The sequence below is a fragment of the Acartia tonsa genome, chromosome 11 (genome assembly GCF_053477335.1).
Source record: "Acartia tonsa isolate MP-2025a chromosome 11, ASM5347733v1, whole genome shotgun sequence".
Lineage (NCBI taxonomy): Eukaryota > Metazoa > Arthropoda > Copepoda > Calanoida > Acartiidae > Acartia > Acartia tonsa.
Genome location: NC_137270.1, coordinates 17581638 through 17596041, shown reverse-complemented (window position 1 = coordinate 17596041; position 14404 = coordinate 17581638). Strand labels below are relative to the sequence as shown.

The 14404-nt window shown below is 31.9% G+C and overlaps 1 protein-coding gene across 1 annotated transcript in view; it reads right to left on the bottom strand.

Annotated features, from left to right (window-relative positions):
* The window catches only part of LOC145331876 (toll-like receptor 2 type-2), a 36354-nt gene extending 22777 nt beyond the window's left edge, over positions 1–13577 (bottom strand). Inside the window, exons 1-13 of the mRNA XM_080176750.1 lie at positions 13375–13577; positions 11845–11947; positions 11410–11489; positions 9872–9967; positions 9060–9162; positions 8284–8358; positions 5611–5666; positions 4102–4193; positions 3248–3291; positions 2608–2690; positions 1704–1778; positions 662–727; positions 254–325 (exon numbers count right to left, since the gene is read on the bottom strand). Coding sequence (XP_080032876.1) covers positions 254–325; positions 662–727; positions 1704–1778; positions 2608–2690; positions 3248–3291; positions 4102–4193; positions 5611–5666; positions 8284–8358; positions 9060–9162; positions 9872–9967; positions 11410–11489; positions 11845–11947; positions 13375–13448 — 1019 coding nt within the window. The 5' untranslated portion in view covers positions 13449–13577. The remainder of the gene's footprint in view (positions 1–253; positions 326–661; positions 728–1703; positions 1779–2607; positions 2691–3247; positions 3292–4101; positions 4194–5610; positions 5667–8283; positions 8359–9059; positions 9163–9871; positions 9968–11409; positions 11490–11844; positions 11948–13374) is intronic.
* Between the last annotated feature and the right edge of the window lie 827 nt (positions 13578–14404).

Sequence of the window (14404 nt, the reverse complement as noted above, 5' to 3'; positions counted from 1 at the left end):
TACAAAAATTTGTTGTTAAAAAAGTTAAAAATCGACATGTTTAAAATGGACGTACGGACATTTTGGTATTGTTTATAGAGTTACTACGCTTTCTAAATTGTACCTAACTACTATAGGAATCATCATGCAAAGTTTGTAATCGATAGGACAATTCTAGCCTGTTTAAATTAACGAAAAGAGCTAACTCTCTGTGACGGACGTACGGACGGACCGACTCTAATTATAGAAAAGCTTCGCTTTTAAAAAGACTTACTTAATTTTATCAAATACTGCTGGATTTATCTTACTAATTGAACAACTACTCAGTTTTAAGCTTTCCAGTTTCCTAAACAAAAACAAAAGTTATAATAAAAAGATAATGGGCTAAATCCTGTAATTTTTTTTAGCTAGACTGGGAGGTAGATGATACTAAATCTTACATATTCTCTATGCCAAAAAAAATTAAAAAACCCCAAGCTAGCCTTGTAAATTTCATAGGTTTTTGCCCAAACATCTAAACCTTTTTATAACCCATATGATTTACAAAGTAGAAATATATCTGTGTTTTTCTACTATTTCACCAATAATTTAGACTCAAGAAGGGATGATTTTGTGAATTATAATTGGGGCCGTACATCAAGATTAAGTTCAAGATTATCTATAGATATCTAAGAATACTTACATTAAATCTGGAATAATTGAATAGATGAATAAAGGTCCAAACATGTTCATTGATAAATCCAGAGATCTGGAAAAAAAATAGTTAAATTTAAAAAAAAGCATTTAGTACCACAACTACTTTTTATAGGATAGGGAGGTTCGCAATACCTACCTACCTCTCACAATAGCCTGAAACATTCCCGAACCAATGTAATACTAGTTTACAATGCATTAGGGGGTAAAACAAGTATAGGCAGGCATTCCCCTTTTCAATTTTAAGGAGGGTGTTGACACTACTACCGGACGACACTGATTAAAATATTTTTGGTAATATTAATTTGTTCTTTGACCTTAGTATCTTTCTAGCTGCCTAAGAATGAATTAGGTTAACCTTGACACCCTCTTTCCTGAGTGTTTTTCTAACTGCCCAAAGACTGAAATAGGGTAAACTTGGCAGCCCATTAATTAACACCCCTTTCACCCCCCCTTCTACTTTTGTGTTTTCACACCCCCTACCTGATTGTTTTATATCTCCTACACCCTCCTACCCGTGTGTTTTTACAACCCCTACACCCTCCTACCAGAGTGTCTTTACACCCCCATAACCGAGTGTTTTTTTACACCCCCAACTCCCCACTTCCTCAGTGTCTTTACAACCCACCCCCCTTCTTGAGTGTTATTACACCCCACTGCAACCCCCTACCTGAGTGTCTTTACACCTCTTACAACCCCCCCCCCCCCCCGACCTTAATGTCTTTACAACCCCTAGCCTACACCCCCCTACCTTAGTGTTATTACACCCCCAACACCAATGTACCTGATTGTCTTTACACCCCATAACCTGAATATCTTCCAAATCCCTACCTGAGTTTCTTTACACCCCCTACAACCCCCTACCTGAATGTCTTACATCTCCTACACCCTACCTGAGAGTCTTTCTATCTGGCCATAGACTTAAATAAGGGATGCTTGGCACCCCCTACACCACCCCCCCCCCCCCCACACCCTTCCGTAGTGTCTTTATAACTCCCCAAAAGATAAGGGACAATTTACGCCCCCCTTACCTGAGTGTTTTTCTAACAGCCCAAAGACTGAAATAGGGGATACTTGGCAGTCCATTACCTGACAATCCAAGATACCTAAAATATAAATTAGTTTAAAACTAAACTTTCCAAATTTTAATTAGTGATAAAACGAATATTTGCTATTAAAATAATTAACAAGACTCTAATAGCTTTCTAGTATCATTTTACTTTAATAGCGGTACACGACATTTCTGTTGGAAGGAGTGAGTCAGTGAGAAAAGCGAATACTTATAGAAATGCTATGTATCTAAAAATATTTTTGAACCGGTCACATTGCTTTTTGAAGCTTTGTGTTTTTTCTTCACTTTTTACGATAGCGGCTTCGCCTGGTGCTTCTTTAAAGAAGGCATAGAGAAAAAAATAAAAGAGAGGAATCGAAGCAACTAGAAGACGAAAATAGGCAGTGGGCCTAGAGGCCTACTTAGCGCTGTTGCCGCGCTAAAATTTATTGCTATTCCACTACTTTTCAAATGGGAGGATTAAAAATTATCAAAAAAAATATTTTTTTACTTTTTACTATTTCCATATTTAGGGCAAGAATATTAGATTAGATATTTTCGTTTAAATGTTTTAATTAAAAATTACATAGAATTTTATTTTTATTTAAAAAAATTTGTTCATGAAAGATGAATCCTTCTATTTCTAAAAAGGGGGAAATTTTTTTCATAATGAACATTCAGCTGATTCTGACCGCCCACGGCTGTTTGCTAAATATCGCTTTTCTTTTTATTCACATTATTATTTATGATTGACTTACAAAAAGCCCTGGGCGGCTTTTGATTTTCGTCTGCTTCTAAATTTAGGGATGGGGAAGTAGTATTTTACCATGAAAAAGGGGTGAGTATTCATCCTCTTATCCTTTTTCCTTATGAAAGAAGGTTACCTAAAGTTTTGGCTAGGCATATAGTATAGGGCAGCACTCAATGGTGGATGGTAGGGGTTTAGTGCCAGCAAGATCGGGTTTCCCTGAAAGGTGTAATATTAAGGTGGTTTTAGAAATAGATCTGTAAACATTAAGGAATCTAAAGGGATAAGACAATGGCCGATAAACTGATGTACATCCCCAATGATGATACATAAAATTATCATATCTGTAGATCACAATTAGTGGTTAAAATGTTTGGCAACCCAACTTAATGAACCAACCAATCAAAATTCAATAAAAGTCTTAGTTTATCATTAAAATTAAATTCAAGTTAATTAAATTTCGAGTGAACGAACAATTATTAATAATATGATGGATGTTGCACCAATTTTTTATGTACTCTGATAAAGTAATACTCGCTACAGGCTAAAATAACGACACCCCCCCCCCCCCGCCCCATCTAATCCCAACCCTTCACCTTCTACTGAATGAACAAACTAACCAATAAATAAGGTCCATATTTGCAAGCTAATTTTACTACAAATTTTTCCCTGTCAATCTTATATCAATTCACACCTTTTGGAAGTTTTAGGCATTCTTTGCAGCAAACGACTTATTTCAATGTTATCTTTTTTTACAATATTCAAATTAAACTTACCGCTAACTCAAGAGACTCCAAATTGGTCATAAACTCAAAAACCTCTAAAATTTTTTAAGATAAAAAAATATTTTTGTATCAAATAATTATTAATTTTATGAAAAAGTTAGGATAACAAGGATGACAACATTGATAAAAAGCAATGCATAAAAAATTCAAGAAATGGACAAAGTGAGTTATAGAGTAGATGTTCGGATCTACTGCAGTTCACGGTAAAATATTGCTGGTAACGAATATTGCCAAAAATCTATGAATTTTAAAGGCTGCTAGCTGCCAAACGGCTGAACGTACAGATCATACCCGGACACCATTTTAAGCGGTATAAGAAGGCCTACAAATAATATGGAATAGCCAAGATCCAATGATGCACAGGGAAATCTTTACTACAGAAAAAACGCGTAAAATAGGCTTTTTTCGCGCATTTTTCTGCACTGCGAGATAATTATGCAATATTTTACCGTGAACTGCAGTAGATCCAGATGTTCAGTTGCCATGTCAAAGAAAAAAAAGAAAGAGACTATGCAAAAACACAAATGAAATTAGAAAGTATGAAAATTAAGGTTAATGTTTTTTTAAAGCATGACAGATAGACAGACAAAACAATGTAAAGACTATATTCGAATATGTTATGAAATGTTTACTTCAATAACAGCCGAGTAAAAAAAACATTTCGCCCATGGCGTTACGGACTGGCTGACGAAAAGAACTATTGAGTGGTTGTGTTACTTAAAATAATATAGGAGAATATATGGAAAAAGGATTGAAAAAAAATATAGAGCGAGGGTAAAGTTAAAGAACCGTGAAGATTTATAGTGTAGGTTAGCTACTTTAAACATAAATGAAAAAGTAAATACCTAAATTAACTTGAGCAATCATACTGTTTCTAAACTCCAATATTCTAAGATTGGAAAATCTCAACGGATAAAGAATTCCTTGCTCCAGTTTTCTAAAAAAAATAGGTGGTCCAGCGGGTTTCCCCGAAATGTCTAGTCGAGCAAAGAAAGCCACCCCTTATTCATTTTTTTTGAAGATTTCGTGTGTTTTTGTTTTACTTTAGATCAATTTATGTTAAGTAATTTTGGGTAAAACAGGGCAGTTTAATTTATTTAAAAAAATGTTAAGGGGAGGGGGAGGCAGGGATTCTGTGCTCGCCAGGTACTTGGGGGAAAGCGCCATTGATTGTTAAAGTTACTTTAGACCTCTTAAAATCTTAGACTTTTCAGGAAGCTTTATCATAATCTTTGGCAGGTTTTAGCCTATTTTCATAAAAGAAAAACAATTTATTTATGTTGGAAATATGTTGATCTTTTAAAAGGGTTTGACATGTACCCCTAAATAGTCTAAAACCAGGCCTCGACCAAATATAAAAAGCTTCAAAGAGAATTTTGGAATGTACGGTACAGCCGTTTTTTTTATGAAATCTTAGTGAACATACACAACATATACAGGATGTTATACAAATTATAAATTGCAAAAGATAACAAATTTGCACATGGCATGGTGAAAGAAAACTTACTTATGTTTTATCTTAAAATTAAAAACTATTGTACACTATTTTGCAAATATAATTATGTAATATGTCTCTAATTTGCAAATTATACATACGAGGTAATAATTTTTCAAATGTGGTGTGCACCTACTCAATAATTTACTTCGTCTGTCCGTTTATAAGTCCGCCCGTCAGTTCGTATCGTTATAGATAAAATGTTATTTTCTTGGCTGCTTTAAGATTATGCTGATCTTTCATGGTGAATAGACCTCTTTCGAAATTTAAAATAAAAGCTCCCATTTTCTTTATAAAAACAACTGTATTTCACCATTCAAATTAACATAAATGAAAAAATACATTTCGTCAGTGATGATCATTTTTAGATAGCGGAAAAGTTGGATGACAAATTGGTCTTATTTAGATGAAATACCCGTGTCAAATCTTAATGTTTAAAATGATTCATGGTTTAGAGAATTTAATTGACAAAAGTACTAGGAACGGAGAAACGGACCAACCCTAGTTATAGAGTAGCTTACGTCACGCTACAAAAAATGAAAACAATTGAACTGGCTTAATAGCAGGGATCAAAAGGGATAAGACAATGGCTAATAAATTGACGTACAACCCTAATGATTATACACAAAATAATCACTTATGTAATTACATTTAGTGGTTAAAACATTTGGACTCAACTTAATAAACCAATTAATCAAATTGAATAAAGATCCCCAAAGTTGTTGAGCCAACAAATAAGAAAACATGATTATTAAACTTTGGGACTGGTGTAATAACCAGTCCAATGTCCCCTCCCTACCTGATCTATTTAGTGTCTATTAAAGAGTAGCTTTGCTATTTTAAAAAAAGACAAACTTACGTTATTGGATTATAGCTGAGGTTTATTTGTTCTAGGTTTGGCAACACTGCTGACGTCTGAAACAAAATTAATTTATTATAATATAAGTAGCGGCTACGCCCCTAGAAGCCTCTAGGGACACTTAAGGTGAGAGGGCAGGTCTGAAAGGACAGTTGATGTTAAAAAAGAGACAAATAAAAAAGGATGATTATATTTTTTACCTCCCATGACACTAAACATCACTAAACGTCATTTTTTATGACACTAAACATCTGCTCTATTTACTTCGCCCGTTTGTCCATCTACATTTTCTTGTGCTTCGCTATTTATGGATATTGTCATCCTTGTTTTATTTTTATAAAAAAATATGAATGCGTCAAAGTATTATTCTGTGAATTAATGCAGTAAAATTTCATTAGAATTTTAAACATCTAACTTCCCCCTTTTTTAAAAATCGGCGTTAAAGCAAAATATGATTTATAATATGTCACACAAAGTTTCCCTTCTGGAGAAAAAAATTAGTGGTTGAAACGTTTGGACACTTAACTTAAGGAAGCCATCGATCAAAATTCAATAAAAGTCCCTAAAGTTGTTGGGCCAACGAATAAAATACGTTATTATAAAACTTTAAGGACTAGTGTAATAAACACTAAACAGCCCAATGTCCCCTTTCATCCGGATGTTATCGTCATTTAAAATTGTCAGCCTAATTCTTTCAGGTTTTAGAATGTCCATTAGGGTGCTCTGAGAGGGGGGGGGGGCTGTTATTAGGACTCAATTTTAAAGATATGGGAAATTGCCTAATTATTGTAATATTGACCTAAAATAAAAAGCAAATGGCGTGATCTTATATTATTATCTTTCTTCAGACGTAAAACATTTTTTTTAATGATATTCAAACAAACAATGAAAATTATTAAAGGGACTGTGCACGTAAATTTTTCTTATCTTAATATCAAATCTTAACATTATCTCATTCATAATATCTCACAGATAGAGCAAAACGCGCTTTTGTTTGCTTAGAAAACGGCTTTTTCCGACGATTTTTATAAGGTAAATGGAAAGGAAGAAATTTTCCGTATTATATAAAATGTGCATTAAATTGCTTTTTTCTCCCATTATAGCTAAAATTAAACTTTTTCACATAGTTCTTGACTTTTCCTAATGGTTAAGCTGACTTTTAACATAATCCTTGCTTTAAACCAATGTATAGTTACTTAGAAATTGATAAAATAAGCAATATTTTTTTATTGAAAACCAAATACAATAACAAAGTTAGAAACAGGTTTTTTTTATTAGTATCCAATTAACTTTAGATGGCCCATCTCTCGCCCACCTTTAATTACAAATTTGTAAATAATAAAGACGCAATATTTCTTTATAAACAGTCTGATAAAAGTGTAAACTAATTCTCGAAAGTGGGTTATTTATTGTCCAACACAATAAAAAAGGATATTATTATTTTAAATAACCTATGAGATTCAACCCTTTGTAGACAGTGAGGTATTTTTTGTCAATAATACGAATTTAAAATAGGTCTTTATTACCTAATTACTACGTTATAAAAAAACTAATTGGCAATTTTATATCATAAAATAAATCCTTAACAGTAAGTAAAATGTTTCAACTATATATGACAAGTTAAATATCCCTACAAACATTATAAGAAACAAAAATGTTCAGATTTTCCCTGTTTTTTCCTTTTTCCCTCCCAAAATACCGTAAAATCAAGGCATTATTCCTGGATATTTTTGTTAATAGGACGTTTTTGGTTGATCAGTATAGTGAAATGTGCTTAGAAAATGTGAAGATTTGATAATCAGATGAGAAATTTTTACGTTCACACTCCCTTTAACTGCTAGATATGCATAACATCTCTATAATAGCTACAATATAAAAATTAAAAATGTGTAGAAATATTTAATATTAATCTAGAAAACTTGAAATGTTAGCCACATTTGAATTTATTCTTTAACGTTATTTTTATGGCATTTCTAGCTTTGCATTTAGACTTTCTTGTGCTTATTATTTTGACGTTTTTATAGCTTATTTCATAACGTTTAGAGAAAAAAATACAAACTGAAACTTTGAAGCTAGCTGAGCATCTACAAATCCTTTTTTGCTTGAAGATTTATTAGAATATTAGTTAAAACAAAAACTATTGTAGTTTTGCAAAAGAGAGGTTATTTCTGCTTTTAAAATTGTAAAATATATCTTCTGTGAAAAAGACGAATTTAAGTTAGTCAAGAGGTATAGTTATATTTAAAAGAAATTAAAAATAATGGTGGGGGATCAATAATTGTTCAAAAATAGGTATTATGAGTGTTTCTACCTTTTATCGTTTACTGGTTGTACCTGAAAAATCTTTTGCTGCATTTTATATAAATAGTAATGTACATTTAAAAGGATTGAGTAGGGGGAACACCTTGGCCCCAAATAGGCGCAACTCGTTACCATGCACAGCGAGGATCACCAGACAAAGATCGTGCAATCAAAGAGTTGGTTTTCATTTATGTACTGTACCGTAGGTATGATGTAAAGAAAGGACCAAGAGTCTGGCCTTGAGTTGAATGTTCAGTCCAGCCGCAACTCACCCATATGACATTAGCATTAACATTAGCAATGTACGAAGTCGGGGGGATGTGTGGACTGTGGTAAATTAAAGAGTAGCTATGCAACAATGTTATTAAGTACCTTGAAATAGACATCTACATCTGTTAAGTTAATGTTGTTGTTGCTTAGATCCAAATATTTCAAGGCAGTCAGCTCCTGAAATAAATACATACATAAATAAATAAATAAAGGATGATTAAATCTAATCATAGCAAAGCTTTATGTGGCTTTTTTTGTTAATTGCTTTCTTTTTTCAATCAGTGGTGTGCACAGGGTTTTTAAATATAGTCGGAGAAAATTTAAATTTAAGGTTGTGTGACTACTTTTAATTTGATACCCCCTAGGCTGTTTGGTGTTTTGTATCATAAGGGTGTAGATCATTGTCACAGGGGGGTGTAGGGGGTGCACACCTTGTGGAGTGTATATAACCATCACCCCCTACACATCTGCTTTTAATTCTAAATTAATGAATGCAGCACAACAATAATGAAAAAACCAACAATGATGTAGACACAAACAATGCAGTATTGTTTTTGTTCAAATTACTTTGACGTAATGTCACACGCGTGGACAAAACCTAGTTAAAGAGTGTTTGCGTTACTAATTTCTTTTTTATAGTTACCTAATCTATAAGTGATGATGCATGTCTGTCAGTCTGTTCCTCTGTCTATAGGTAATGTGGTTGTCCAATTTCCATTACTTAAACTTTAGGATATGCATAGGCAATTGTAAAAAAGCATGTATATCAATTCACCATGCATGAATATCGCCTTTCTCTAAACCTATCAAACCTAAAATTTCAAACAGCTCCGCTGATATTGAACTTACACGTCCTTGTTTTTAAATTAATATTTTACCTTAAATAAAGCAAAGAAAGACACAAAAATGTTATTTTGATCTTGAATCATATTGTTGCTTAGAATCAATGTTTCAACCCCTTCTATTCCATAGAAATCAGATCTAAAACAATTAATAAAGTATGATATTCAACATATATTACTGAAAAAAAAGTAATTGATCAAATAAGGTAAAAAAACCAGTAAATATAAAAAGCGTTTAGAGTTTTTATACAACCTATTATGGGACATTTTTGTTTCAAACAATTAATAGTTATTTCTCGCATCGTGTTATAAATAGCTTTCCGCTGATATAGAATAAACAATTATGGCACCTCAGGGCTTAAAAAACTGGCTTTAATCTTTAGATTGTACATTTTTATATTCGCAGAAAGCTGGATATAATACGATGCTAGACTTAGTTTTTTTCGTATGGTGAGAACCGGTTCCTATCCACCGGATTCGAATATGAATACGAGACAAATAGTTATTTCTATAAATTATGCCCTAATCATCAAGTCTCGACAGCTGCTCGGTAGCAAGCCGCCAATTTGAGCTGCTTAAATTATGTTGCTAAATTTTAACATTAATTTGCTGTCAAACATGTTAACATATTACTGAAGTTATAATGTATTTTAATACTTTTGAAAGGTAAATAGGTTGCTAACATTGATTGGACATCACTTCTTGTTCAGTTCGTTCATCCAGTAGAAATAATAATAATAGAAATGTTAAATCTTGTCGTAATGTCGACATCAATAACGACATGTCGGTATAATGTCAGGTATCTCCCTTAGTAATCAGGGTTTGCTTAAAAATGTAATGAAACTTACTCTTTAATTTGGGTAACTCCGGATTCAACTATAGTCAGATTCTTTATGCTTTTTCCATCTAAATTCAGTTGACCAACATTTGTTAATGATACATTTCTAAAAATAAAAACAAGGATGATTTGTTACATAAATCTTTATAGAAAAGTGACATGATGCCTGTCTTGTGTTTGTAACGAAGGATCTGGCTAACTGTTGTACTGAAATGGTTCTCTATTATAGCGAAGCTTCTTATAGGTCCGGGAAAGGTTTATAACTATTTTTGGAGAAATATCGCCCCTGGAAAAAATACTCTCCGTTACAAAACAATTTTTTGAACTTTTTCTTTTTGAAACTAAATTGAAATGTAAATTTTGGGGCCGACACCCCTTCCTTTTCTCAAGGGCCTTCTTGGGGAGTAGCCCCCAGTAGTTTATTAAGCAACACCAGTAGATCTTTTCAGGAAAAAAGTAAATTACTATTACATTTAACAAAACTACAACCTTTTAGAATCACATTGCACTATTTTTACAGCTGAAAGACACTACGCTTTGTTATGAGTTATGTTTGTTTATAGGCCAAGTCATTTCCCATACTCCTTCAATGTGTTTCAAAGACTTTTAAAATAAAGCTTATCAAAGTCTCCTTGATCTCGAAACATTTTGAAAAACCAGATGAATGTTATTATTATTATTTGATTCTTTATTTGTCTTAACTATATACATAAAAAGTTAACATATGAATTATAAGAGTTATTATAACAATATTAAATAAGGACTAATCCAAGATATTCTCTTATAAAAAGTGTAAGTTCATTATAAAGCAGAAGTAAGCAATACAAAGAAAGAAATTTTGCCGTTTAACATAAAAAGTGTACATTTAAATTAGGTCAATACTAATTCAACATAATATCTTCTCAAAATATGTCCAATTTATACAAAAAAAGTAAAACTTCAGTAAGTTCCAGAAAGAAAAATAGTCGTCATCGAGAAGTAAAATATAATATTCATGATAAAAATATTAGGTCAATAGGTACCAATCCTTAATATAAAAATGTGTATAATGGATACACAGCTGAACTTAAAATTGTTAAGGAGGGATAAATAAGTGTGGCCCGTTAAATGAAAACTGCAGAATGCTTTAATGGGCAGATCACCAAAAGCTCCACCTCAAGATTATTGTTAAGGTTGTATACTGAGTATACTGACCCTCTATTGGATGAGGTAATTTTTCTTGAAGGTCTAAACGTCACCATATGAAAAACAGGCTTAAATTCATATGGTTAAAGTTAAGAATCACAAGAAATAATTATCCTCGGGATCATTCTTTTTTTACTACACTTTATTTATTAATACCCACCTGTAGATTTTACAGGTGAGATGAAGGTGAGGTGAAATACTTAAGTGTGTCTAAAGATTTGGTGTGTTTGTTGTAAGTGTAGAGTATAGTATATATATATTACATACGAATTTAAATAAACAAAAACTTTTTAAAAATGCCCTCATTTGCAGGTAGTTTTCTTTCTATCTTTCAGATGAATGTTAATGTTAAAAATAGATTACCTTAAAAATAAAAGATCTAATTTTTGTGGAATGTAAGGTAGTGCTGTGACAAACCCAATATTTTCACATTTCAGTGACGTCTAAAATATATATAATTATAACATCTATAGAATTCATCTATTATTAATTTAAAGGAACTTTGTCAAGCTTCCCTAACAAGAAGGGAGATATCAATATTTAAATTAACAGACACATACACATCTTCTCTTTTATTTTTGTTGTATTGTAAAATAAAGATGTATACTTAAGATAATTATCCACCCTATTTTGTAATGACCCGTTTTCTAGCAGACAAAACATATTTAGTACAATTTGGATTCTCAACTGTATGTTAGATGGAGAAATATTTAGATTTTTGGAGCAGATTTTTATCCTTTTTAATGGGAAAAATATTAATCTTCCATCAACATTTCCCTGACAAAAAATAGAACTTACTTCATTAATAAATTTACATCCTGTAAATTCTTTTGTTTTGTCTTGTGATGATGTTCTTATTTTCAGATCTGATACAACATTCACAAGCTTGGTCAACTCATTTCTAAGAATAATGGATTTAGAATACGTGGATATTATGATAAGGGAACATTTGTCTTCAATTTAGGTTGCTAATATAGTCCTCAGATATTGGTCTCATCGTTCCTCCATGGTTAGTTGAGGAGATGGGGTAAATTCATGAGGGGGGGGGGTGCATTGTAATATTAGCCAGCAGGAAGAAACATTTTATCAGAGTATGCAAGACAACCACAGACAACCCGCCCTCCCCACTTATTTTTAAATAATGCAAAAAGGGATGTTTTTCTTACTGTGTTAGTGTTATACTTTAGGTAAGATTAGGTTAATTAGGTACAGGGCCCTGTAGGAGTAAGATATAAAGAAAAAAATACTCTTCTTCTTGTTTAACTTTATAAAAAGGGGGGGGGGGATTCTGTGCTTACTTTGCACTTTAAAGGAAAGCACCTTATGTCTACCTTTGTAAATCAATATGGTATATAAAAAATAAATGTTTTATACAGTTTATTTATTAATGTTAATTTGTATGTCGGTCTGATTATGGATGTATGGATGTTGTCATCCTTGTATTGTTTATCAGGGCTCGGCAGCCGCGCGTCAGCTTCTTATAAGCCTTAGAAAAAATAACTTTTTCATAAAAAGTCTAAACCTGACCAGAATATGCCAATCCCTCTTTTCAAGCAAATTTTCAAAGCATCCAAACGGGTTTGAATTTGAGGCGTTAACGAGGCTGACGCGCTGGTGCCGAGTTCATATTGAACAAAACAAGGCTAGATATTGATTTTATGTTGTATGTGCAGTGTTGTAACAGCATATTTTTACATCATCACTAAAAGGTGGCAGTAAAAATATTATTCCATATGTGAAAACAATATTCTTTTCTTTTATATTATATTATTATTGTTAATTATATCATCTATTTATACATCTATATGAAATGAATATGTAAAAATGTTTGTATACTTAAAAACAAGTATTTTATACATTTATGCCATGAAGGTTTGTAATTAATAGGACCTTTTAATAAATCCTTTATTTAAGGTCAGAATTCTGCCTGATCTGAGGAAAAAAAATATATGTAAAAAATATTAAGATTGGAAAATTTTCTGAATATAAAGGATATTAGATTTACTACGGTTTAAGATTGTACCTACGTTTTCACTAGGAATCATCCTGCAAAGTGTTAAATAAATAGGATGATTCTAACATGCCTAGATTCTTAATAAGGCTAAACCATTAAGGATGGAACGACTTTATTTATAGAAAAGCTTAACTTTTTATAGTTATATATCGCATAGCTTTCCGCGGACATAAAAATGTACAATCATAAGATTAAAACTAGTTTTGAATATAATATGATACAATACGATACATGATTTTACAGTATGGCTTATAACCAGTTCTAGTCGAGCGGATATTAAACGAAGCGATACTAGAAAGTCTTTTTTCTTTTACCTGTTATAAATTGGATTAGTCCCTGATATTTGTAGGAAAAATAAATAACTAATTATCACAAATAACTTATTCATTTTGTCTTATTAAAAATCACACAGGTTGATAATAAAAGAAATGATTAACAGTTATATTTCATAATGCACTATAATTTATAACAACTTATCATTTGTTTTTAATTTTGTTTGTTGTTATGATAATAAGATGTTTAACTCAAGTAAAAAGGTTTGGGGCTGGCTAGCCATTTATTTTTTTCTCTCTTTATTTTTCATTATGGTGACACAAAAAAGCTAAAAAATGTAAGTGACTATTTTATGACTTAAAAGAGAAATTCATAAGTTAAAACAGTAAATAGTTTGAGTTTTTATACTTTTATTGTGATTTTCCACTGGATGCAAACCAGAAGTAGTTCACTAAAAGTTCCAATTGCTTGAAGCTCTTTATTGCCTATAAAAAATGACGTCATACAATACACATGACCAATGATAGGCTAATTGCACGGACCAAATTACCAATTGCAGGCCAGTTTACATTCTGGATAACCAATGATAGACCAGTATGACGACTATAAAAATTCCATGTTGCTTTATCGTCAAAATTTTTAATTTTTTTGTAGCACCTCATCTTATCTTCTGTTTTTCCTGATTCTGTAAGACGTTAACTCAAGATAACAATATCATAAGTTGTAAGTCTTCTATATTAATAAGGAATGACCGTACGTTCATCCGTCATTATTTTTCGTATATTTTTATGTTTTTTTTATTCGCAGATGTTTAAGATTCTTATTTTAACAAAATTCTTCTTTAGCATTCCTAAGTTTTTTACTGTATAATTAATAGCTGTTCTTTTTTATTGTACGTTTTATTAGCTTGATATTGTTGCGCACCTTACTTGACAAATTATCCTTGTTTTCTTTATAACTGCATCATTTTTAAAAGTAAAGCTATTCTATGATTAGGCCTAGTCCGTCTGTCCAACCATAATGGATACCTCATATAGGTTATCATATCAAAGAACCCCCCCCCCCCCCGAC